This window comes from Lissotriton helveticus, chromosome 3_2, assembly GCF_964261635.1.
Source record: "Lissotriton helveticus chromosome 3_2, aLisHel1.1, whole genome shotgun sequence".
Lineage (NCBI taxonomy): Eukaryota > Metazoa > Chordata > Amphibia > Caudata > Salamandridae > Lissotriton > Lissotriton helveticus.
In genome coordinates, this window is record NC_136062.1 from 32,618,283 (window position 1) to 32,643,705 (window position 25,423).

Below are 25,423 nucleotides of genomic sequence, written 5' to 3' on the forward strand. Positions count from 1 at the left end.
CCCAAAAGGTCTAAAAGTAATAATGTTCCTCTCCTCACACAAGTCTTGTTTTAGACAGGAAAGAACTTGTTATAAATAATGAAGAAGCTTAAATTATATATGTAGGAGTTATATAGTTACCTTTGATCTGTAATACCACTATGGTACACATCTGAAAGTCAGTCCGGTAGTAGCAGTGTTGAATTTGCCCTTGGGACATTCATCATAATGTGTTTGCAGTTTTGGAGTGGAAATAGCTACATATAGGCATCAAGGAGGAGACGAATCAATTGAGGGATTTGCTTTCTATATCAGTGGCCCATCTGGTCAATGGTGTCAAAAGATCTTCGGGTCAGGCAGCAGTAATATCAGTTTTATTTTCTGTACAATGTGAAGATACCCAGTGATATCTGGTTTTAGAACTGAACACAGAGGGAAATCCTCTTTCAAAACAGGTGTCATTGCATCACCAAAGGCGTGTGCGGGTCACAGGCCACACAGACACCGCCGGCCCCTGCAATCCTGGCAAGCTTTACGATAGATCCTCCCCAGTAACTACCTTGAACCATGGCATTCTGTAGCTTGCGCAATTGTGCTTCTGCCATGTACATTTCTGAGACTCTCTTGTCCACCGACTCAACTAATATCTTGTGTTTCTTTTCCTTTTTCTAGAGGTAGAACGGAAGGTAAAAGCCAACGACCGTGTATACAACGAAAGATTTAAATATGCTGTAAGTAAAATATGCATGTCATCTTTACAAACACTGATGGAGTATGTAGATGAACGGATTTAGTACTTTTGCCGTTTCAGTGGAATTCACGCTCACTTTGCAAACATTCAGAGGCATTATTTACATGTAAATTCAGCATATACTGATTAAGTATTTTATTTACCCGTCCTCGTATAGGTATCAATTATATTTACGGTTTGAGATCATATATTTACTGGGACCTTGTTGATTTCTTTGTTTAATAAAATGAAATAATTGGATATACATTTCTTAACATTTATTAAGCCGAGTAACAAAAGCTTGGGGAGGCAAACCGAAGTTTACTGGACCACCAGTGAAAATCTAACAATTGGTAGATGAATTAGACAAATCAAGAATTACTTTTCATCTGTTCCGATATGCCGGAGGTCATGAGGTTATTGAACCATGATTATTAATTTTCATGAATATACATTCTAACCCTAAAAAAAACGAAAACTGTCCCCGTAACCGAGAGCTATCGATGGTAACTTGTTATTCAGTGTTGAAACCAGCGCTACGATACACATACAATAACCGATTACATTAGAAATTGCCATTGAATTGAATGATATATTGATGTGCGTTTACTTTCTATTCAAGTGTCAACACCAGCCCTACGATAAATGGATAATATCCCATTGTATTAAAAAAGATCAACTTCTGTATTAGAAAATCTCACAACTGTAGTGTTATCCCTGTGTACTTGTTATTAAGTTGCAACAGCGCAACAATAAAAGTCCCTTGCTGTATTACAGCAAAGATAATTAGGATATTTATAGATCTGCAATTAAAAAAGCTTCCATTGAATGCCTAATTAAAATGCCTAATTAAAATGTTGCTTTCCACAAGGTTGGTTAATTGTCTTGAAAGGGTTTCATAATGTTTCAGAGTGACTATCTGTACAACACCGAATACATTGATTTAATACTTCGAGGAAGTGGGCGACATGCGTGGGAAAGACACATGTTGATGGAGTCTGCGGCTAAGTATAGCAGTAGTATAATCAGAAAAGCGGTGGTAAGAGAATATCAGCGAGGAATTAATAGTGACCCAATGTCACTGAGTGAGGTTGTTGAGAGAGAGAATTGGAAAAGGCCACACGCAGATACCTGAAGGAGCTTCACTGGGAGGGGTGGGTGTGACAACACCACGAGAGAAATATTTTGGGATTACGTCCAGTTTATTTATTTCTCATTGTAGTTTACTGACAGTAGGATTAACCACCAGGGATCCCAGCCATGTACTAGCGTTGGCAGGAATGATGCCACCACAGCAAGCGGACCAGCAACAGAGCAGAAGAGGCAGTACAGTATCATTGTTTGGAGCCCAATGACTGCTGCTGAATGCTCTTGTGCCTTCCAAGTCTCATGCCGTATCGAGAGACGGGTCTAACTATATGTGGAGCTCTTTTCTTTTTTGGGCATTTCATTTCGTTTAAGGTCATAGCCTTCTAGACAGCACAGGTGTCTGATTTGCTAAAGAGACAGGGCCGGATTGGGAACCAAAACCGGCCCTGGCAAAGTGCTTGGCCGGCCCCTCGCGGCGGGGGGGTGGGGGGATTGGGGGTGCGGCCGAGCTGTCTTGGGAACATGCAGAAAGTTGACTTAGGAATGCTATCCGTCCGTTTCTTACCATTATTCTTATCAAGCGGGAGCACCGTAATCAATTAATTATTTTGCACAGCTCAATTACGTTGGCATTCACTCTGTCAGTTCCTCCCTTGTTTCCGCATTGGTTTCCACTCACGCCTGATGTCGCCGGCCTGGATTTTACTCAACAGTTATCTATGATGCAGTAAGATATTTTTGTGAGAGCCCACGATTTGCATTGTACTACACAGAGAATGGAGGGTGTATTCATCTGAAAAAAGAGAAGATGGGGGAGATAAGAGATTGAAAGAGAAAAATCACTTTCACATATGTCCAGGCCAAAGGATTGGAATTTATTCACACCAAGACACATGGTGTGATAGAGGAATTTAACACTATTGAAGGGAATCAGACAATCTAGTAAAGTGACCTGGAAGCGGAAACAAGGGAGGAACTGACAGAGTGAATGCGAATACTTAGTTGAGCCCTGATGATGTCCATTCGTGGACGAAACGCGTCGGCTGTGTGATTGGATCTGTGTAAACATTTATGGTTGATTGGATTTATTTGGAATTTGGAACGTTGATGGAACAATTGTCGCCTTCATTTTTTGATGAAAAACTGCAATAAAAGAAGATTAGAAATCAACCTAGTTGAGCTGTGCAAAATAATTAATTGATTACGGTGCTCCCGCTTGATAAGAATAATTGTATTAATTAAGAGGGGGTTTCAACGGTAGACCCCAGAGGGTTGAGCGCCAAGCCTTTCATAGGAGTATTAATTATACAATACTTGTTTCATTCTCTGTGCTAGTGTATCCACCCATACCGTTATTGTGATTCGCCTGTTTCTTAACATTGGCTTTGTGGTTTTTTACTCACATTTTCTGACTTTCTATTTGCTGGCTTTATTTGCTTTAGGCTGTCCAACTCTAGTACGTCCCTCCCGTTGCCCAAACCTTGTTTACTGTATTATTCCATGAACTCGCTTTCTGTAAACAGGTCTTGAAATGTTGTTCTTACCTTGTCATATTTACTGTGTATTCAAAGACAGTGGTCAGATGTCAGGCTGTGTCTTTCAGGAAGCTGTGGTGTTTATTTTTCTTTCTCTAATTTCAAAGTGAGAGGATTTATCTGTCAAACATGCTGGCTGCTGGGGGCTGCTTGAGGAAGGCTGTAGATGTTATTTTTTTTCTAGCACTCAACAACATTTGAATTCCTGTAAATGAACTGTGCTGACAATCAAATCAATACATTTGGTGATGACATTCCACACATTATCATTTGTGTGATGTTTACTTTCAGCAGTAAAACTGTATGTGAGTGCAAATGTAAAGGCCATTTCAATTGAAGACGTGTTGTCTGTAATTGCAGTACACTACCATACCATGCATACTAACGCCAAGACTCCTATGCCTTCATGCGCTTTATAAAACCTTTACTTATTTACTCACAAAGCGGTACCCCACTACACTCTACTCAGCACCACTGCCCTCTACTCTGCACTACCCCACACTACTATGCCACTCCACTCCACTCTGTCACTGCACTCTTATCTGCACCGTCCAAACCTTGGTTTAATCCATCTCTTAAAGCTTTGAAGCATGATTGTAAAACCCTTGAGCGGGCCTGGTGGAAGGGTGGTTATTGCTCAGCCGAAAAAAGAAAGCTCAGAGATAAGCAGAAGACATATTATGAAACTATCAAGCTGGCTAAAGGGCAATTCTACTCTGCCCGCAGCAAATCGGCCAATAATAACTCTTTTTGCAATTGTCCAGAGTTTTATGTCTCCTGTTGCCCAAGCAAGTGTGTTGTCATCTTCACCTTCTTGGTGTAACATCCCCTCTTGCTACTTCAGGGATAAGATCCTGGCTATTCGAGCTGCATTTACCTCCTGCAGTATCAATACGGAGACAATTCTGGAGTGTCATCCTGTTGATACTGGCCACGCACGGTCAGAGTGTAGGCCAGTCGACCCTCTGGAATGTCTCAAAAATCTTAAAGGTCTAAAGTCGGGCTTGCCTTCGGACCCCTGTCCTGCTAGGATGCTGGCAGTGGTGGCTGAGGTTGCTAATGTAGAAGTGAACTCCATCATTAATTTGTCCCTCCTGAAAGTGGTGGTTCCACTGGCTTGGAAGGAGGCCAAGATCCTACCTCTCTTGAAAAAGCAGTCATTGGACCCCCTCTTCCCGGGGAACTACCTGCCTATCTCCCTCCTTCCTGCATTGACAAAGGTGTGCGAGAAAGCGGTAAATAAACAGCTCACCGTTTTTGTGGAAAAGGAGGTGATCCTACATACAGCTCAGTCTGGGTTCCCGGCATCACACAGCATAGAAACAGTGTTGGTTAAGTTGGGGTAGGCCATTCGGGAGTGTCTGGACGCCGGTGGGAGGGCAGCACTGATTTTGCTCACCTCTCAGCGGCGTTTGAAACGGCCCGCACTCTCTTCTTTTGTCACGTCTTGCCAAGATCGGTCTATCGGGCACTGTGTGGGGCTGGCTCCTATCTTTCCTGGAAGGGCAGTCCGAGCAAATCTGGATTCCACCGTCCTCCTCTTCCCCCTCAGCCAGTAAAAACGGGTGTCCCGGAGGGATCCTCCCTTAGTCCCCTCCTATTTAATATCTATGTTACTCCTCTGTTATAATTAGCAGAGGAGTTGGGGGCTAAGGTGTTGGCCTATGCTTATGACACCGAGCTGCTTTTTACTTGGGACAAAGGCGTGGACTCTGTTCTATTGGTCCAACATTGCCTCTCATCTATTTTCAAATGGCTGGCGGAGGCACAGCTCAAATGTAACGAAGGAAAATCAGAGATTCTGCTTTTTGGTAAATTTCCTTCCAATTTCAGAGAGCAGCTCTGGCCTCCCGAGTACCCACTACCGACCTCAACAGGGCAGCCAGTAAAAAACTTGGGGTTCTGGTTTGATGAAGGTCTTTCCCTCTCAGTACATATCAAGAAGCTGACCGGTGGTTGCTTCGGCCTGCTTAAATCTTTTTGAATAATTTTTCCCCTTTTGCCGCTGGCGGCGTGGGTAATGGTCACTTGTGCGTTTATCTTGTCTCAGCTGGATTACACCAATGCCCTTTTTGCTGGTATACCGATCTACCTGTTGAAGAAGCTCCAGGTGGTTCAAAATACCGGGCTACCTGTTGAAGAAGCTCCAGGTGGTTCAAAATACCGCAGCTAGACTCCTATTGGGTTTGTTGGCCAGGGACAGTGTGCATCAGCAGCTGCGCTCTCTCCACTGGCTGCCCATGGCGGCTAGAGTGAAATTTAAACTTAAGATTCTGGCCCACCGTGTGCTCAACGGGTGTGGACCTCTTTACCTGTTGAGGCATTTATCCTTCTACGTTCCTGCGCGCTCCCTGGGCTCGGAGGCACCCCTAACAGACGTTTCAAAAAGGTATTCTCAGCCACTTGTAGTTCCTCCATAGTGACATGACCCCATGTTTTGCTACCATAGGAGGCTTTTGCGACACATTTAGCCTGATGTATCTGTAAGAGTGCCGCGATCGGTCTCTTACCCAATCTGGAAGCAAAATTTAAAATGGCCGTGTTTGCATGCACTAGGACTCCTCTCATTCTCTGTTTTAGTGGTACCCATTTCATTTTCTCATCTAATAGGACCTCTAGGTACGGAAAGGCGTCTGTACAGGGAACCTGAGCAGATACAACCATAAATTAATTTGACTTTTTAGGACGAGGTCCCACCTGCATCACATAGGATTTGAAGTCATTATTTGACTAATCCAAATCCACCATAAAAGAGGAAAAGGAATTGAGCGATGTTTGTAACCCTCTAGCGGTCCTTGACATAAGGACAGCCTCATCCTCACATAATAAAACAGGCAGGCCACGCCAACCTACCGGGGGTAGTTTACTTTAGTCTTCATTAAAACTTTTTAATTAAACAGAAAGGGGCCTAAAATACACCCTTGACGTACTCATTTTGTATTGAAAAGTGGCGGGAAACTCTTAGAGATCTTGAGAGAATCTGACCTGAGCCATTGTTGCTTGGTGGAGGTCTCCCAGGAAATAAACAATATTTCCATCCACGCTGATAGCCAACATGGTCTGCCAGAGTTTAGCTCTATTCACGCGATCAAACGCGGATGACAGATCTGGTCCGGAAATTTAGAGGAAGCAGACAAAGCCTATAGACGGTGGATCAACAACTCTCTTGACCACTTCATCCCCAAAAAAATGTCCCGCCCCAAACGCGAGCAGTCACACCCATGGTACTCAGAGACACTAGCAGCAGAAAAAAAGCACTGCAAAACCCTAGAGCGTGTCTGGAGGCTATACTATGACCCATCAGCAAAGAACACCTATAGAGTTGCCACTAAAGCACAGCATAAACTCATAAAAAAACGAAAGCTACCTTCTATACGAACACGATCAAAACCAGTCCTAACCCATCCAAAACCATCTTCTCAATAATTAAAGACATGACGAGAGTAACAGAGGGAACCAACAGTACTATAGTCTCCAACTCTCAATGTGAAGATCTGGCCTGCTTCTTTATCAATAAAGTAGAGGGGATCTATAACCTGCTGAATACTAGTAGACCCTCCCCGTCACCCGGCCTACTCCCCGGCCCTCCTGAGCAGCCGGACACCTGCTACTCCCTCCCAACTCTCCTGCTCCTGACCAAGAAAGACCTCGAGCTCCTGGCCTTAAAAGTAAAGTCTGGGTCTCCTGATGACCCTGTCAAACCCGAAGCATTCAGGCAATTCCAGGACTCTATCCTGCACGAGGGCTGGGAATTGATTAACAGATCCCTATCGTCTTCCACAGTCCCCAGATCATGGAAACATGCTAAAGTCATCCCCCTGCTGAAAAAACCCACCCTGGACCCCTCCCTCCCAGAAAACTTCAGACCCATCTCCCTTCTACCGTACCTGGCCACAGTGATGGAGGCCCATGTAAACTCCACCCTGACCAGTTACCTGGAGGCACATGGGATCCTGGATGAGTCACAGAACAGCTTCCGGGCAAACCATAGCACGGAGTCCGCGCTCCTGGCTGTCACGGAGCAACTAAGGGTATCACTCGACCTTGGACATACCTCAGCGGTGATCCTGCTCGACCTGAGCGCGGCGTTTGACACGGTCTCCCACGAGATCTTACTCGAACGTCTCGGGGAGATCGGGGTCAGGGACAAACCTCTGGCGTGGTTCGCATCATTCCTGTCCGAGCGTTCCTTTCAGATTCAAGCCCCACCCTATTCATCCAGCAAGTTCCCTCTGAAATACGGCGTCCCCCAGGGTTCTGTCCCTCAGCCCCACGCTGTTTAACGTGTACGTTCCCCCCCTGGCCCTGTTAGCTAAAGAACGTAGGATCAAATTGATCTCGTACGCTGACGACACGCAGCTTATTTTTACCTTTTCTAACAATACCATATCGGACCAGGCAAAATTTCGGGAAGATGTCATAGCCATCTCAAGCTGGATGACGGAGAACTGCCTCCAACTTAACTCCTCAAAAACGGAGGTGCTCCTAATTGGCCGGGACTCACAGAAATGGGGCAACCAGTGGTGGCCCCCGATGATGGGCTCTCCCCTGATTCCGAAGAAGGAAGTTAAGAATCTGGGAGTCTTAATGGACAGCTCTCTTTCCTTCGAGTCGCATACAAAAAAGGTGCCTGGTACTTGTTTTGGACGCCTATGCACCCTTAAGCCCATTCTGGGCTTCTTTGAACCATCCACCAGACAAGTAATAGTCCAGTCCTTGGTCCTATCCCACCTGGACTATTGCAATAGTCTGTCATGGTGCCAACCTAACGACCATGAATAGACTCCAAAGGGCTCAAAACGCTGCGGCTCGCACTCTTCTTGCCCTCCCCAGACGCTATCACACTTCTCACATCCTTTGCCGCCTTCACTGGTTGCAGGTGAAACTGAGAATCCAGTTTAAAACACTCTGTCTAACTCACAAGATCCTACATGGCCAAGCCCCCCAAATACTTTAGGGTCTCTGCTCTTTTTACGTCCCCACGGGTGCCCTTCGCTCTGCCGACCTACACCTCGCTCGCACCATTAGGGCTCGCAAGAGCAGAGCAGGCGTATTATCCTTCCAATTCCTGGCTCCGGCCCTTTGGAACTACATCCCCCCTGAGGTACCTGCCACGCAAGATCACTGGCTCTTCCGAAAAAGCCAAGCTATCTTGAATCCAGTGGCCAAGTGAGCAAGGGACTCACGTCTGAGCATACTGCCACACTTAGGGCGAACAAAGCGATACAAAAGGGGATGATGGACGGAGCGTTTGAGCAAATCAAACACTCACCCCCAGTCGACTGATCTGGGTTTAATCCATCACCATTCTTTAGCTCACTCGGCCATCCCAGTTCAGACATGGCTATATGCAAATCAGTCTGACCCTGTGCCTCATGGGAACAGTCCAGCCCGAACTGCCAAGCCATGTCTTCCCTGGACCGGAAACAAGCATCCTGGGACCGGTTTCAGATTCATAATCCTCATCAGCCAGTGAGCAAGGGACTCACGTCTGAGCATACCCTGCCACACTTAGGGCCAACAAAGCGATACAAAAGGGGATGATGGACGGAGCGCTTGAGCAAATCAAACACTCACCCCCAGTCGACTGATCTGGGTTTAATCCATCACCATTCTTTAGCTCACTCGGCCACCCAAGTTCAGAAATGGCTATATGCAAATCAGTCTGACCCTGTGCCTCATGGGAACAGTCCAGCCCGAACTGCCAAGCCATGTCTTCCCTGGACCGGAAACAAGCATCCTGGGACCGGTTTCAGATTCATAATCCTCATCAGCCAGGCTATCTTGAATCCAGTGGCCAAGTGAGCAAGGGACTCACGTACGATCTTGTATGCCGATGATACGCAGTTGGTGGTGGCCCTCTCTGAAGACCATACTCGGGGTGCAGCACATTTCCAAGCTGGCCTTGCAGCAGTTGCACACTGGATGACCACCAACTGCCTGCAACTCAATGCCAGCAAGTCAGAAGTGCTGCTGATGGGCAAAGACAAGGGGCTCTGGAGTAAGCAGCGGTGGCCATCATCTCTGGGCAGTGCCCCAACTCCTAAGTCGGCTGTAAAAAAATATAGGGGTGTGGTTCGACTCGAATCTTGGGTTTCAGGAGCATACCAAGAAGATCGTTGGCACTTGCTTTGGTCTCCTCAGGGGTCTGAGACCAATGCTGGGTTTCTTAGACCCACCCACCCGGCAGCTGATAGTCCAAGCCACCATTCTGTCTAGGTTGGACTATGCTAACTCACTGCTGTTAGGAGTCAACAAGGCAGAAGGCATGCGCCTCTCACGGGTTCAGAACGCAGCTGCCCATGTCCTATTGCGGCTCCCTAGAAAGTGCTCTTCGGCGGGCGCATTGCAGCCCTTGCACTGGCTGCCTATGCCTCAAAGGATTCAATTCAAGGCACTTTGCCTGACCTTCAAAATCTTAAAATGGTCTTCCCCGGAGATCTTGTCTAATCTGTTGAGCCCCTATGTACCCACACGCCAGTTGCAGTCGGCCGAGCTACTCCCGGCTTCGGTCCCTCGGGTGAACCGCACCAGAGCTGGTGGTCGGTCCTTTCGGTACCTTGCCGCCAAACTATGGAATTCCCTCCCGATACAGATTCGCCGGATCAATTGCCTTTTGTCTTTCCATAAAGCTATCAAAACCTTTCTATTTCCTACCGTATAGCTTCTGCGCTCTTCTGATAAGGCTTGAGCGCCGGGACGCCTCTTTGCTGAGGCAACTGTCGCGCTATACAAACTCACCTAATAATAATAATCAATAACAGTAACCCCCATATCAACTCCTCCTCGCTTCACTCTCTTCACCAACTCTGACTCATGTCTCCAACCACTCCATGTCCCTTCCGTACCTCATCCATATCCACAAATCACATAGCATCTTACCCCGATATCCTCTGGCATTCCAGTCATGCCTCCAGCTCCCCACATCATTCAATCTCCCCCCACCCCCCGAGGGATGGGTGTGCCCGCTCTTGGCCCCCCTACCCTCCAAAGTATCGCCAACCAGGGTACCCCCTTTAGGGCGGTTACCTGCCCCCCCCCTTCCCAGGCTCCATACAGTGCATCTTTCAACCACATCCACTCACACATTCCTGCAATACCAAATCACCTCATTCCACAGCTTACTGACCACATCTCTCATCTCCATCATATAATAAGCATTCCCCAGTCTTGAAAGATGCACTACGTCATCCCTGAACAGTAACGGTTCCTCAAGTCGCAGTCCAGCGTGAGAAATAACCTTAATGTCCTTGTCCCCACAGAACAGTCTCATCGCTCTGTTGAGCTTCCTCCGGGCCTTTTCAATAGCCCCATGTTCCATTGCACCCCTCCATATTTTCCTGGGGACAAACTCAGTCCAGGCAATGCAAGTCCCTGCAAGCCTGTGCTTTAACACCTCCAAGTCCCTCTGCATCAGCTGTAAGAGCGCTAAACCCGACAGCCGAACCAAATTATTCTCTCTCAAGTGTATGATCAGTAAGTCCGGTCATCCCTTCTGGGGAACCATCTTTGCGAGCCAGGGCAATAGTGTCCCCCATCGGATCATCCCTTTTCCCTACCAATGCACCTCATGCTGTGGTCCTTTGAGTCCCAGGGTATGACTGTACACCTGTTGCTCCGCATACTTGGGTGCCGAGTGAACGAAGGAATGCCCTACGATTCAAGTGACCGTCTTGGCCCCCGGTCCACCCACACAACCTACGAAAGAGAAATACATTAGAAGAAATCAACACAAATTATCAACCTGCTATCCGCACCCTTATACTCCTCACTTCCGCACATACCGCTCACAGCACCTAGACTTCCACCTCCCAGTCTGCCAAATTCTATCCCAAGACCACCCTAACTGGGCTGCCGCTGTCGCAGCCCCAATGCTGAAAGTGTGAGTCCCAAAACCATCTGGCTCCATCCCCAATCGCCGCAAAGCCATGCGCAACACCGCCAATAACTGCCAGTCACCTTCGCCCCAGATCTATGACAAAATATTTCAGCTTTCGCACCCTGCGAGGCAGCCAAAAACATCCTCCATCCGGTCACCGGACACACACCCCCCCACCCGTCTCACACAGCCAGACCCACTTGCCAGGTCCTAACTGATCCGTCTTAGAGTGACCCAACCAAATCCCCAGATGTCCCCCATCCATCCTGATCTCCTCAGACCGCCTGCCACACCTCGACCTCGTGCCCAACAACTCAGACACCCGAAAAGCCCCCAAAAACATCCAAACCATGCACAAACGAAAAACCCGCACTTCAAAGGAGTCATAACAACAAAATGGCAAGACCCCGACCAGCCGAACCAACAAATCAAACGTTATTGCCTCCCGCAACACCCCTCCGCCCTCCGCCTCTCTGCCCCAACCTTTGAGCACCCTACTGATAATCACATCTTTCGTAGGATCAAACCTCAAAAACAAACTACAATAAAAGGACACACCTGCCAATTTTCCAGATATATTCGCAGCTGTCAGTCCCCTGTCGATGCAATGCAATACAAACTGCAGCACCCCTTGCTCCACTGCTGATCGGTCACCCAAAACAGAATCCTCACGCCAACCCATAAAGGATCCAAATTCCGCCCAAGCCAGTCGGTATGTCCTTCTCGTGGTGTCAGCAATAGATTTTTCAACCAGACGTATCACTCTCACTCCCCCAAGGCCCAGATGCCGTCCGGCAGCTCGGTCTTGCACTGATCCGCTCCTGGTGCCAAATGCCGGGACCGCTGCCACTGTGAACGAGACAAAGCATCTGCAATGTCATTATTCGCCCCAGGGACATGCTTGGCTCTAAAAACCACATTCAATCGCAAACATTTCAACATGAAGCTTCTCAGCAATCTCAACACTCTCAGGTCCCTGGTCCTCTTTTGGTTAACCAGCTCAACCACAGTCATATTGTCCACATGGAAAAGCACCGATCGGTTCTAAAACTCAGGCCCCCACACTTCCAGTGCCACCAGCAAGGGAAAGAATTCCAGAAAAGCAATTCTCCGCCCCTGCTTCACCCAATGAGCCAGCCAGCTCTCTGTTCACCACCTGCCATCCCAGAAAATCCCAAAGCCAGCTGCCCGGCTGCATCAGAGTACATTGGACATTGCCAAACCGCCCTCTCATCCTCAAAGTCCAGGGACACCCCGTTGAAATCCGTCAAGAACGTCAGCCACGTCCTCAAGTCCGCCTGAACCCCCATGGAAATCCCGACCCTGTGGTGTGGAAGCACTGCCCCCAACATGACCATGCCGAGCCGCCTGCAGAACGTCCAACCCGCCCTGAACACCCTGCACGCGAAATTCAGGAAACCCAGCAGCAGCTGCACCGTCCTCAGATCAATCCTCTTCTCTCGGATCGCACTCAACCGGCACGCCTGAATCTCCGTCACCTTTGCAGCAGCGAGCCAAGCCATCCAGTGTGTGGAATCCAGCTCAATCCCGAGGAATGTCAGGCAGCAGCTGGGCCCAGCTGTCTTTTCTGGGGCCAAGGGGACTCCAAAGCGCCGCAACATCTCCTGGAAATGTGATAGGGCCCTGCCACAGTCCTCAGAGTGTGACTTCCCCAAAGAGAGGAAATCGTCCAGATAGTAAGTTACGTCCTGATGCTTGCTGATCTGTGTGAAGGCCCACTGCAAAAAGGTGCTAAACAGTTCGAAGAGCACGCAGGAAATAGCACATCCCATGGGCAAAACCTTGTCCACGTAGATGGCTCCCCCGAATTGCATTCCTAGAAGTGAGAAATCCGCGGGATGTATTAGTAGAAGGCGGAAAGCCGACTTGATGTCACATTTTGCCAGTTCCGCCCCCGGCCCACACATCCTCTCCAGGCGGATCGCATCGTCCACTGACGCGTAAAGCACCCGCGATTCCTCCTCAGCGATGAAATCGTTCACAGATTGCCCCTCCGACCACGAGAGATGGTGTATCATCCGAAACTCACCCTCCTCCTTCTTTGGCACCACTCCCAGTGGAGATATGATTAGGTCATCAGCCGGCCAGTGGCTAAACGGGCCAGCTATTCTCCCCTCTTCCACTTCTTTCCACAATTTGGCAGCCACCACTCCTGGCAACTCCTTTGCTGACTTTAAATGTTCTGCCCATCTCCTCACTCTGGGACCCTGGTAGCCCACCCGAAAGCCCTTCGTGAAACCCCACTGAATTCTCAACGCCGCCGCCCGATCCGGGTAACAAGAGAGCCACGGGGCTATTGCCTCCACCTTAACCGGTGTAGGCACCCTTCTGTCCAGCCTGTCCCCTCCCTTTCGCGTTGCACCACTGTTCCGAGGGGCTGACCAGTGTAAGGCATTGGGTAAGGGCATGCTGCCTCCCACACTTGGAGCACTCCTGTTTCAACTTACAAGGATAGCGGGAACAGTAGCCCCAGTTGTAACTCCAAAATGCCCCTGTGTTATAACTGCCTGGCTTGGTGGACTGGCTGGCTCCACTGCCCTCTGCGTCATTCCCCCCCAGCCCAACCGTGGGCGGGCCATGGCAGAAAGGACCGATAGGCCACCATCCACTGCATCCACAACTCCTGATCCACCTCCCCCTGCTTGTCAGGATTAGCGCTAACCCTAGCCCTGATCTCCTCATCGTAGCTCAGCCAGGCAAACCCCCCAAACTGCATTTGGGCCTTCCTAATAATGCCCATGTACTTCATCAGTGCTATGGCCCTATCCTGGTGCTTCTCACAGTAAATACTAGCGTAAATGAGAAACGCCGAAGTCCAATTCTCCATAGTCACCGGAACCCTGGGCTGCCTAGTCAACTCCCACTCCTCCTCCTTGGAGCCCTGGACATTTTTACGCTCCACACCGCAGGAGCATGACGCCTCCATAACTTCTTTGAGTCTCCACCTTTTCTTGGAGCACCCTCAGGCCCGAACGGGGTGCACAGATCCGTGACTGTGTCCACGTCGATGGGTTCGCCCTTGGCTTCAGTCCAGTTGCCGGATTCTAAATACATTTCGACATCGGTGCACAGCACTTTGGGTTACCACCTTTAGTGTCTGAGACAGGTCCACCGACGCCGACAATGGCATCAAGGTCTGGCCTGCTGACTTCGATGATGGCCCTGCTCGACGTGCCACCTCTTTTCCACTCCGATACTGAGATGTCACCTCCTCGGCGTCGGATGGGGCGGCGATGGAGCTGCCTGTTTCTTAAGTCCTCCCTCCTGGATTACATATTGAGGGTCATGAGGATGGAAGTAATGGAGAAGCTTTGGAGTTTGGAGTTTTTCCATCCCATTTCTTAACCTCCTATAGAGTCTAGCTGATTGATTGGCATAGGAGAAGCTAGTGGCTTGGAGTTTTCCCAAGCCTCTGGCCTCCCATCACCTCCTGGTTTGGCTACAAAGGCGAGCTCCTCTCTAGCAGGTATTCTCATGTGAGTTTTAGCCATTTTGGGGGTTACGTTTCCCACTGTGAAAATGATGACAGATCTATTAATTGATGTTCTGTATCAAGGCCAATCTGGGGTAGAGCCGTTGCTTCCTTATAGTGAGACTCTTTTTGATGTTCTGTTGGGGGCTTGGGCTAAGCCTGAAACTGGGACCCGTGTGGATCTTTCTGTTTCTCACAGACACTGGCTGGCTCCTGGAGATCCAACACGTCTCTTTAGGCATCCAATTCATAATAGTTTTGTGATTCAGGCTGCCTTGGCCGCCCAAAATATTGAGACGTTCCCTGCTGCCCCCCAGAAAGAGAGTCCAGGAAATTAGATACCTGTGGTAGGCTATTTCTCAATACTTCTTGTGTCCTTGGACTCTTTTGGCATGCCTTTTGGGACTCATTGGAGGGCCTGCTTCCCTCCCTTCTGGAAGAGACATTCTTGTCCCGCTGGTACAGGATGGGCAACAAGTAGCTAAGCTGGTTATTCACTGTCACTACTCATTCTGTTAGTCGGGCTATGGCCTCTTCAGTAGCACTACATTCTTGTTCCTGGTTGCGCTTCTCAGGTTTTTCAGAGGTTGTTCAGGCCACCTTGATTGATATGCCTTTTGATGGCGCCTGTCTATTTGACGTGCATGGTGACTCTGCTAGCTGAGGTTCCGAGATAGTCGGGGGGGTAGCAGATTCTTAAATTGCCTTCTTTTATAGAAGTCTTGTGGTAGGTTTGTGTGGGGAAATCTCCATTTTTTATTTGAATGTGAGCCATTCACAGGCTGGTGCCTTTTGGCTTTTCTTTTTAAACTTCCCTTTTCAGGGTGATACCCAGTGAGGTATTCCTGCTTGCTGCAGGTACTTTTATTCTTTTTATATTCTGTCAGCGTCAGGTTACGTATTTAGTTCTCTAGGACTTTTTATTTTGTAACTTGATGTATACCTGTTTGCATGTGTTTCTTGCCAGTGTTTGTACCTGAGCACTTATTCTATTATGGGTACTTTGTGCTGTGCGGATGCACTGTCGCTTTGTTCCCTGTTCTGCGGGGACCATCCTGGTATGTCTTGTGGGCATTTTAAGATCTGCTTCTGTTGTTTAATATCCCTCATAGGGACTTCAATTTACCTGCGTTGATCACAAAGTGTTTGTGACTTCCGCAGCACACCAGTGTGATATTAACCCCTCTCCCGCTGCAGTAACCATGAAAATTATTTATAGCCACAGGGCATTTTTTTCCCCTTATTGCTATTTTTCTTTCCATTTAAGTAGTAATGAAAAGAGGAGCATGCTCTTTGACCTGTGTAGAATATTATCTGGGCCTAAGACATTTTCCATTGCTATCTCAAGTTCTTTCTTATGCTATGACTCGGTGGGCATTGGGTATCAAGGCCCATCTAATGCAGTGTTCAGATCCCAACACTGCCACAAGGTGACCTTGGTCTTGTTCCGCTGTCCTTGCTATTTTTTCTGTTTCATCCCTGAGAGGTTATTTCTTGTCCTATCTGGAGTACTTTATGTCCCTTTCTTCCTCTTTGCATGGTTTATTTGCCAATTCTAATTACAGCCATGGCATTTTCTTACCGTTCGGTTGTTCTTCAGGTGTCACCATTGTGGAAAAGTAAATTTTGCCATGTTCTGTGTCCCTACGCGTCCTCCATCATATGTTATATGTGCATGATTAATATGCATATGTTATTCCCCATGTTTGATTAAAGACGCAATTACAGTTGTGTCCATCTCTAGTATGCCAGTTTCCAGTTCTCGTGAATACCACGAATATCAGGCCTATGTAAAGCTACGTTGCCACGTTTCTCAGTGTGCACGTTATTCCATTGAAAAGTCCCCGTTTCTAGGCCTCAAAAGGGCCTGGACACCAGATTCAGCTCCTGTCTTCTGAGTCCTCGCTGAGGAGCGATACAGCCCCCACCTGTATCCTCGACCCTTCACTTACTTCCTGCCTCACAGTGCCCGGTTCAGCCTGGCTCTGCCTCTGAGTCTGCCAAGAGTATGTTATGATTCCAGTTATCAGTTCAGTCCTCCTCCTCTGCATTCCTAAAGCTACTGAACTGCATCAATAGTTTCCGTCATTGTCTAGCCTTTACGGCCCCATGTTAGAGAAATACTGTATTAATGGTCATTTAATATTCTTCATCACGCACTACATGTAGAATAATGCATGCTCCAGTCTTAGAGTCTGTTAGCTTTTCCCCTCCTGACTTCTAGTTTATATCAACATGTTCCCTAAACATCAGATACTAGATAGGGTTTAGGTACATGTCGCCCTGACTCTCCAGACTTCAGTCTCTGCTCCTAGCACAGAGTTCATAGCCCCCAGCTTCTCCTAGTAACACGTCATTGCCAGTTTGCGCGCACCATCAGGTTAGAGGTCCCGGCTCCTTAGGTAGCCCCCTCCACGGTTTCCGCCCCATTCATGACATATTCTGTTACGTTTGCATCACATGTCTGTGTATACGCCCTGTTACACCTACTTTCACCCTTATCTTTCGCGACTGCTACGCGTCACGCCTCTTGCTCCACCCACTGCTACGCCTATTGCAATGTAATGCTATGTGTTTGCGCTATGTATATATGCTCATGTACTGTTATTAAAAAGTTGTTCCCTTGTCCCGATCCTGTCCCCGGCAGCTGCCATCCTATTCCCGTGCAGGTCGTCCTGTTCCTGTCCTTATGCTATATTAAACCTGCAAAAACTCCTACTACCTCGAATCTTGACTCTTATTTATTGAGCTATCTGTTATTCATTTATGCATTCAAAAATAGGGTATTATTTATTTATTTACCACATAATGGCGCCCGAACAGGAACTTGCCCTTTCCCCACGCGTCGGTGAAGCCACGCCGACCCCCTGACCCTCTGCAGTCGTGACGGAACTCTTCTGCGCACCGGCAGATATTTCTGCTTCAAGTATCCCTCAGGCCCACGGAGGAGACGGAGGAGGCGGTCCAGCATCCAGACGAGACGGTGGAGGAACGCGGCGAGTCCCGACCAGAGCCCAAGCCGAGAGTCCAAGGTCCGAGGTATCCGGAGGTCCACCCGTAACAGAAGTCCGAAGTTCGTCCGTCCGGCGTCCAAGTAGTCCCGTCCAGTCTGAGGCCTTCCGTTCTTGCTGCCCGGTGAGTACCGTTACTGGGGTGGTATCTAGACAGGGTCAATCTAATTGTCTCTGGTCTGTGGGTTGGTGGTACACAGACTCACAAACGAAGTGTCCACTTCGGTGGATGCGGGTCCTGACGTGTCTCTTTATGAGACCGGTAAGTTTCGTACTGTTTCAGCAGTGCATCTAGTTTCTGTTCTAGTCAGTTCTGTTCTCGAGAAAATTCATGTATTCTGTGTTCCGTATTCCAGGTAGTGTCCTGTTCGAACTGTTATTCTGAATGTTCTTCATGTATTTTAATGTCGTGGTATGAGTGCGAAGTGATTCTCGTGTTTATTGTGTATTGTATTGTGTCCAGATCATAGTTCAGTCATGCCGCTCTTTTCAAAACTGCGTCAGTTGAAAACTAGAAAGGGTCTGCTGGAAGCAGCAGTTCCTGTCCCGCCTAGGGACAGTCCAGGTCATTTTATGTATCAGAAGCATGGCATAAGCGCCATATTGTATCTAGATTTATGGGTCGAGTATACCAAACAGTTAGAGGAAAAGTATAGATGGCCTGTGTCAGGCACATGGGATGCCGAGTGCATCATGAGAGTAGAAGAAGCATTATGGAAAAAGAAAGCCAGACAGTCACAGAAAGATGCCATCGAGTTATGGCGCAAAGAATCTCATAAAAGAACCGAAAAAGAAATCAGAAAGTCAGAATTAAGTAGAGAATCCTTGGAACGAGCCCAAGAAAGGGAATTAATCGAGATTGGTGAACGAGTTAAAACCGAACAGTCAGACAGACAGAGGCATGCTCTTATTAAGGGTATGTATCCTCTTCTTGCCGAGGGTTTGCCAAAAGCGACCTCAGAGTCATCCAGTAATTTCCCGCCACCATTAGTTCCGACCAAGCTACGTCACAAACAGACCGCAGCTGATATTTTCATTTCGTCCTATTTGGACGACACAGTCCCAGAATATGCAAATCCTGTTCGCGCTCCGCCAGTCCCTGTAAATCAGGCACTTCCCGTTCCTCCAGACACCGGGGTACCCCTTGCAGTACCTGTTACGGTCCCCCCGGTCCAGCCCGCCATACCAGTTCAGCCCGCATTTCAATTTCCTGCCACACTAGTACGAAGAGGATCAGTCGACGATTCTAGTTTAGGGGCCGCAGGAGGAGGTCCTCCTCAGACCCCGCCGCCACATAAGCGTTTAACGTCAGCCGAATTACATGCACAAGCGTCACAGCGTACGCCCAGACATCAGACTGTAGCAGAAATAAGAAAAGCCCTTAATGAATGCGGCTATGATCCAGTCCCAGGCGAGGATAATATGGTTTTATATTCATTCCGCGTAAGAAAGGTGGCCGAGTATCTAGTCACCCTACCGAATATGAAAGAAGATCTAGACAGAATATATCGTTTCATCCGTACAGGGGATGATCCAGAAAGCATTGGCGAAGTCATGTCTCAAAGGAAAGCCGAGATCCAGCTCATGATATTAAAGTTTCTGATTAACTGTCTAATAAGAGAACAAGATTACCCGTCTAAAGATCCAGCCGAAATGAGAACCCTGACAAGGTGGAGTGATAATATAGCCGAGGGTAAGCACAAGACCGTCGGTGCTATGGAGAGTATGTACAAGAAAATCCGTAAAGAAATAATAAAGTTACACGAGCAGCGTAAAGCAGCACAAGTAAGCGAGAAAGAAAGTAACTCTGATACTGAAGAGGTAGAGGACGAGAATTCCGCCAGAATAGCGTATGTAGGAAAATCTAGATTTCCAGATCGCCATTTACGCCTAGAACACAAGTCAACTTTCCATCATCCAGCACCAGAACAAGGTTCTCTAGAACAAGTGTTTCAAGCTACCGATCACATTCTGAAATCACGAATCGGTTACAGTGAGTTAAGTACTATGTATGAACAAGAACTAGCCCGATCAGCAGTCCGATGGACTACTGATTCTACCACTTTTCCAGACGAAATAGTGGCACAAATGTTTCTGAAAATGCCCCCAGCCGAGCAACGACTGGCGGGTATGTATATGATTCAGCACCTCATTACATTGTATGAGGGTCAGCACTCTGATCCAGGCCCGTTACATGATATCCTGAACGAGTTACTCCAGTATAGATGGAAAGGTTTAGGTACCGATTTAATTAGTGTCATTCTAGAACAGCGTCACAAATATAGAACGTTTTTGAACCCGCATTTTGTTCATGTCACCCCCAGAAAGTAAACCATTTTACATAGAGAGACAGAATCCGTTACGAGAAGTCCACCCAGTTAGAGGAACGGGTGGCGAACTAGAACGAGTGTTTGTTTACACCCCGATCACAAAGATGGAACTCTTAGAGATGAAAAAATTAATCCCCTGTCATGATAAAGATCCAGCAGGGTTCCATCGAGAATTAAAAGACATGCTCCGTATGGGAGAATACACGTATCCAGATATAATTAAAATGTTAAAGGTTTTGCTGCCCTCAGGGGTGTATGAAAAGCTCAAGGAAAAAGAATGGGAGGTGGGAGAGAAAAAGATCGATTGGGCAGTTCTAGAAGCTGAAGATAAGGCATGAGTACCAGGTACCGGTCTTGGAGCGAAATGTAAAGAATTACCTGAATTATTGATTCAAGTTTTACCCAGATTGTTAACAACGAAAAAGGAAGACTGGGATGCAATCTCAGCCTGTAAACAGAAACAAGACGAAGACATTAGTGATTTTTATTCTAGATTTGAGAAATGTTTTAGCATCAACAGTGGCCTCAAGACAAGTAGTGAGTCATACCCTCACCTTTTTGTTACTAAATTAGTCGAGAATTCAAGTCCACAAATTAAAAATCGAGTTTTGAAAGTCGAAAGTACCTGGCAAGCTAATACCCCGTCCCAGATGTTACAGATGCTCCAATACCACCAGAATAGAATCAGGGAAGAGCAAGAACACGAGAGAAAACGTATGAAAGACACGAAAATGAAAGTACTAGTTGCACAATCTGTTCCTCAAGACAGTCAGAAGAGGGGTCCGAATCAAGCCAGTCATCCGGCAGCTCCCGTTAAAGGGAACTGCAATTATTGTAAACAGCCAGGTCATTTTATAAACGAGTGTGCAGTTCTGAAACACAACATAGCTACTGGTAAGACTAAAGAAAGACCACGTCCGCCTAGACAAGAACAAGTTTCACAGATTCCTCAGCCACAGAATGCACCACAGACAGTTACAGCACCGCAGCCCATCGCTGCTACACAGCACGTTACACAGCAGATGTACCAGTATGCACAGTCTGAGTATCCAGAGTATCAGCCATACTCATGAAACAGCCTAGAGAGGGAGGTAGGCTTGCCTCTCATCGAGATACCTGTAGATCAAGAAGGTCCCTATGTTCACAGTCAAGTATTAGGGAAAGACAGAAAGTTTTTGATTGATACAGGGGCAAGTAGGACCACAATTAGCCACGCCGAAGTTCCAGGGGCTCCGCTCTCAGGCTCAAGAAATGTTTCCCTTGGATTTTCAGGAAAACCCATTGTAAATGAAATATCAAAGCCAGTTACTCTAGAAGTAGGTCCCTTGTCCCGTACTACTGATCTGTTACTTACTAAGTCATGTCCAGAAAATCTGTTAGGCATTAAAACACTGAAAGAATTAGGTGCAGTTATATGCTGTTCCCCAGAGGGAATACGATTGTTCCTGCGTGACTTTAAGGGTCACTATATATTACGAGATTTTGATCCCAGATTGTCCAATGTTCCGCAGCATTTATGGGCGCAAGGTCCAACTGATGTAGGTTACATGCAAATCACACCCCATCGTGTGACTCTGAAGCCAGGTGTAGTGTTACCACGAATCAGACAGTATAGATTGCCACCTGAGGCTGTAGCAGCCTTATCCAAAATTATTGACGAGCTCATCGCTCAAGGAGTGGTTGTAGAAACTGACTCCAATGTATGCAATTCTCCGATCATTCCAGTCATGAAACGTACTGATCCAAATGCACCCCCAGTATATCGATTAGTGATTGACCTACGAGAGCTTAATAAATGTATTATTCCTCAGTACCCAGTTGTCCCAGATATCTCTTCCCTATTGACAGCCATTGATTCCGAAGCCACATTTTTCACTGTCATAGATCTCAAGAACGCATTTTTCAGTGTTCCCATTCATCCAGACAGCCAGTTTCTTTTCGGATTCTGTTTAAATGGAAGGAGCTATATGTTCACACGAGCTCCTCAAGGTTTCACAGAAAGTCCTAGTATTTACAGTCAAGCACTTAAGAGACAACTAGACAACATTCACATGCCAACTGACACTGCCCTGCTCCAGTATGTCGATGATCTACTAATCACAGCCCGTTCTGAACGTGCTTGCGAGCGAGCATCCCTTACAGTCTTGTATTTCCTAGCCGAGATGGGGCACAAGGTGTCCCCTTCGAAGCTTCAATTCTGTGTCCAGCAAGTGGTATACTTAGGACACTTACTGTCCAAGAGGGGTAGGCAGTTGACACCAGACCGTATCCAGTTAATAGCGAGTCTTCCTCAGCCCAAGACCCAGAAGGAGGTACGTGCTTTTATCGGCCTCACTTCTTACTGCCGACAATGGATTCCTCAGTATGCATTTCTAGCCAAGCCACTGATACAGTTAACGACACAGGAGGCAGCCGTATCGACTGTCCTCCCTTGGACATCTGAACATACACTCAGTTTCAATGAGTTAAAGAAAGCCCTATGTCAAGCTCCAGTTCTAGCTACACTGAACTATAGTAAGCCTTTTACACTTTTCGTCACTGAACGTGAAGGTACTGCATTATCTGTTCTCACACAAGATCAAGCGGGACAGTACAAGCCTTGTGCTTATTTTTCGAGCACATTAGATCCTGTAGCCCAGGCTCTGCCTGCGTGCCTCAAGTCAGTTGCAGCCACAGCACTAGCTATCAGACAAAGTGATTCCATAGTATTAGGACACTCCCTGACAGTACAAGTTCCACACTCCGTGGAAGTTCTTTTAAACCGAACACAGACTCAGCACTTGACAATTGCACGTTTAACAGGTTATGAATTGACACTGTTCCAGCCACACATAGAAATCAGACGCTGCAACATCCTGAACCCTGCTACACTGTTACCATCAGTTACTTTAAGTCCGGACACACACGACTGTGTGGAAGTAGTTAATATTACGACAAAGCCAAGACAAGATCTGACAGATATTCCGTTACCAGATCCCGACCTGACACTTTATGTGGATGGTTCATGTATGAGAACAAGTATAGGAGAACTAGTCGCCGCGTATGCAGTGACTACCGACACCGAAGTTATTGAGACACACCGTATTGACACCCTGTCCGCTCAAGCAGCAGAGCTAGTTGCTCTGACACAAGCCTGCATACACACTAAGAACCGGAAAGTAAATGTTTACACAGATTCACGCTACGCATTCGGAGTCGTACACGACTTTGGAGTGCTCTGGCAGGAGAGAGGTTTCATGACTTCTCATGGAACCAAGATTCAGCATGGTCTCCTTATTCAAGCTCTGTTAGATGCAATACATTTACCGACATCCATTGCTATCATGAAATGCAAGGCACACACGAAAGTTACTGACATTATTTCCCAGGGTAACGATCTAGCAGATCGCACAGCCAAGCTTACAGCACAGACTCCAGACATTCCAGTTAACATGACACACACTCCAGATCCGACTACATGTATGACAGTTAAGGACCCTACTCAAGATGTCATAGATATCCAGTTACATGCTACTCCCGAAGAAATCAAGAAATGGTCCGAACAAGGAGGGGTCCAGACAGATCAAGGATGGGTAACGAAGGGTAAAGTCACTTGGTTTCTCCCCGACTCTATGGTTCAAGTCATTATCAATACCGCACATAGTCCAGCACATTTAGGAGAAAAAGCTATGTTAGACAGTATCCAGAACATTTGGTTCAACAAGCATTTACGAGCTGCAGCCAAGCAGAAAGTCCATACCTGTATGATATGTTGTCAGTTTAATCCAGGTAAAAGTGTCCCGGTGGAACAAGGGGGATTCCAACCTCCTGACCACCCTTTTGAAGTCCTCCAGATGGATTATATTCAGATGGAGCGATGTCGAGGTTTCAAGTATGTCCTTGTAGTTGTATGCGCTTTGTCCAGGTGGACAGAAGCATATCCAGTCCCAGATTACACAGCCGCGACCACTGCCAAGCAGTTGGTTCGTGAGTTCTTCCCCCGTTACGGACTCCCTAGGGTCGTATATTCTGATAACGGCCAGCCATTCTCCTCAGAGTTAATGAAGCACGTTTCCCTTTTGTTAGGATACCAGTGGAAGTTCCATTGTGTACGCCATCCTGAAGCAGCCGGTCTCGTAGAGAGACATAACCAGACCCTGAAAATCCGCATCGCCAAAGTATGTAAAGAGAAAGGTGTGGACTGGCTAGTAGCTCTGCCAGTCGCTTTGTTCTATATGCGCATGGTCGCACATTCCAGATCAGGTCTGTCCCCGTATGAGGTCATTTTCGGCCGCCCCCCTAACATATGGGGTACACCCAGACCCCGAAGTATTACCGATGTTTCAAGTAATATGCTGACAGATTACCTAGCTTCCTTGATGTCTGCCCTCAACTCTTGTCGTTCACAGGTTGCCGCTGCATTTCCAGACAATACCGAGGTGGCACCGCATGAAATCGTTCCAGGATCCATGGTTCTTGTCCGGAATTTTGACCGCTCAAGTCCGCTGGAGCCTCGCTGGAAGGAGCCCCGACAGGTCCTCCTCGCCACCCGTACAGCCGTGAAGTTGGAGGGTCGCAAAGGCTGGGTGCACCTTTCGCACGTAAAGAAATTTTATGGACTGAAACCCGTCTCAAAGAACATTTCCCAGGATTCGAAGGATTGCCAAAGTACTATTCTTAAGGACTGTCCCGCAAAAGACATTGCTACAAACCCTCCCCTGTTAGAGAAAACTCCGCAACAGGAGTATAAGTTGAAACTCCGGTCTAGTAAAATAAGTCAGCCAGTTTGATTGTCTAAGTCCTCCCCTAGGTGAAACGGTTAGACTGTTTCTGACATGTATAAAATAGACCCCCATAGTGAGAGAGTTAGTCAAAACTCGATCCGATGTATCGTTTTTCTATGTTTCGTATTATTTCTCAGCATTATGATTTCCTGCACCAGTTATGCGTTTTACCTGTATTTTCTAGTTTCTCATGTAAATAAGTCTACCAATGCTATAGTAGAGCATACGTTTAGTGATCTGCCTCCTCATGAACTCTCTTACCGCCTCGCTATGCGAAATAATTCTTTCATCCGCATGTTACATTATTCACACCAGACCAGCAATGCCACTAATTGTTGGGTGTGTGGTCGACTCCCCCCTTTTCAGACACCGAAGGGAGTTCTGCCACTCTTTCCTTATCCGTTTTCACATAATGGTTCGTGTGGAGCATGGTCCACGTTAACGTCATCCTCAACAGATATGTCTTTTCTTAACAGTACATGTTTTCCAGACAAGCAAGGTCTCCCCCACAGAACCGGGTTAGATCTAGAAAATGAAGTGTATAATTTAGGTAATTATTCTTCGAATTTCATGGTCCTGAATGTTCAGTCTGATACTACTCCAGACTTACCTGC

The 25,423-nt window shown here is 47.3% G+C and overlaps 1 protein-coding gene across 5 annotated transcripts in view; it reads left to right on the plus strand.

Moving 5' to 3' along the window:
- Positions 1-25,423, plus strand: part of ATP8B4 (ATPase phospholipid transporting 8B4 (putative)) — a 4,589,528-nt gene that overhangs the window by 274,853 nt on the left and 4,289,252 nt on the right. For all 5 annotated transcript variants that reach the window (XR_013609828.1, XR_013609825.1, XR_013609826.1 and 2 more), the window contains exon 2: positions 652-710. Coding sequence is in view for 1 of the 5 variants with exons in the window: in XM_078684774.1 (XP_078540900.1) it covers positions 652-710 (59 nt within the window). In the remaining 4 variants the exon portion in view is untranslated. The remainder of the gene's footprint in view (positions 1-651; positions 711-25,423) is intronic.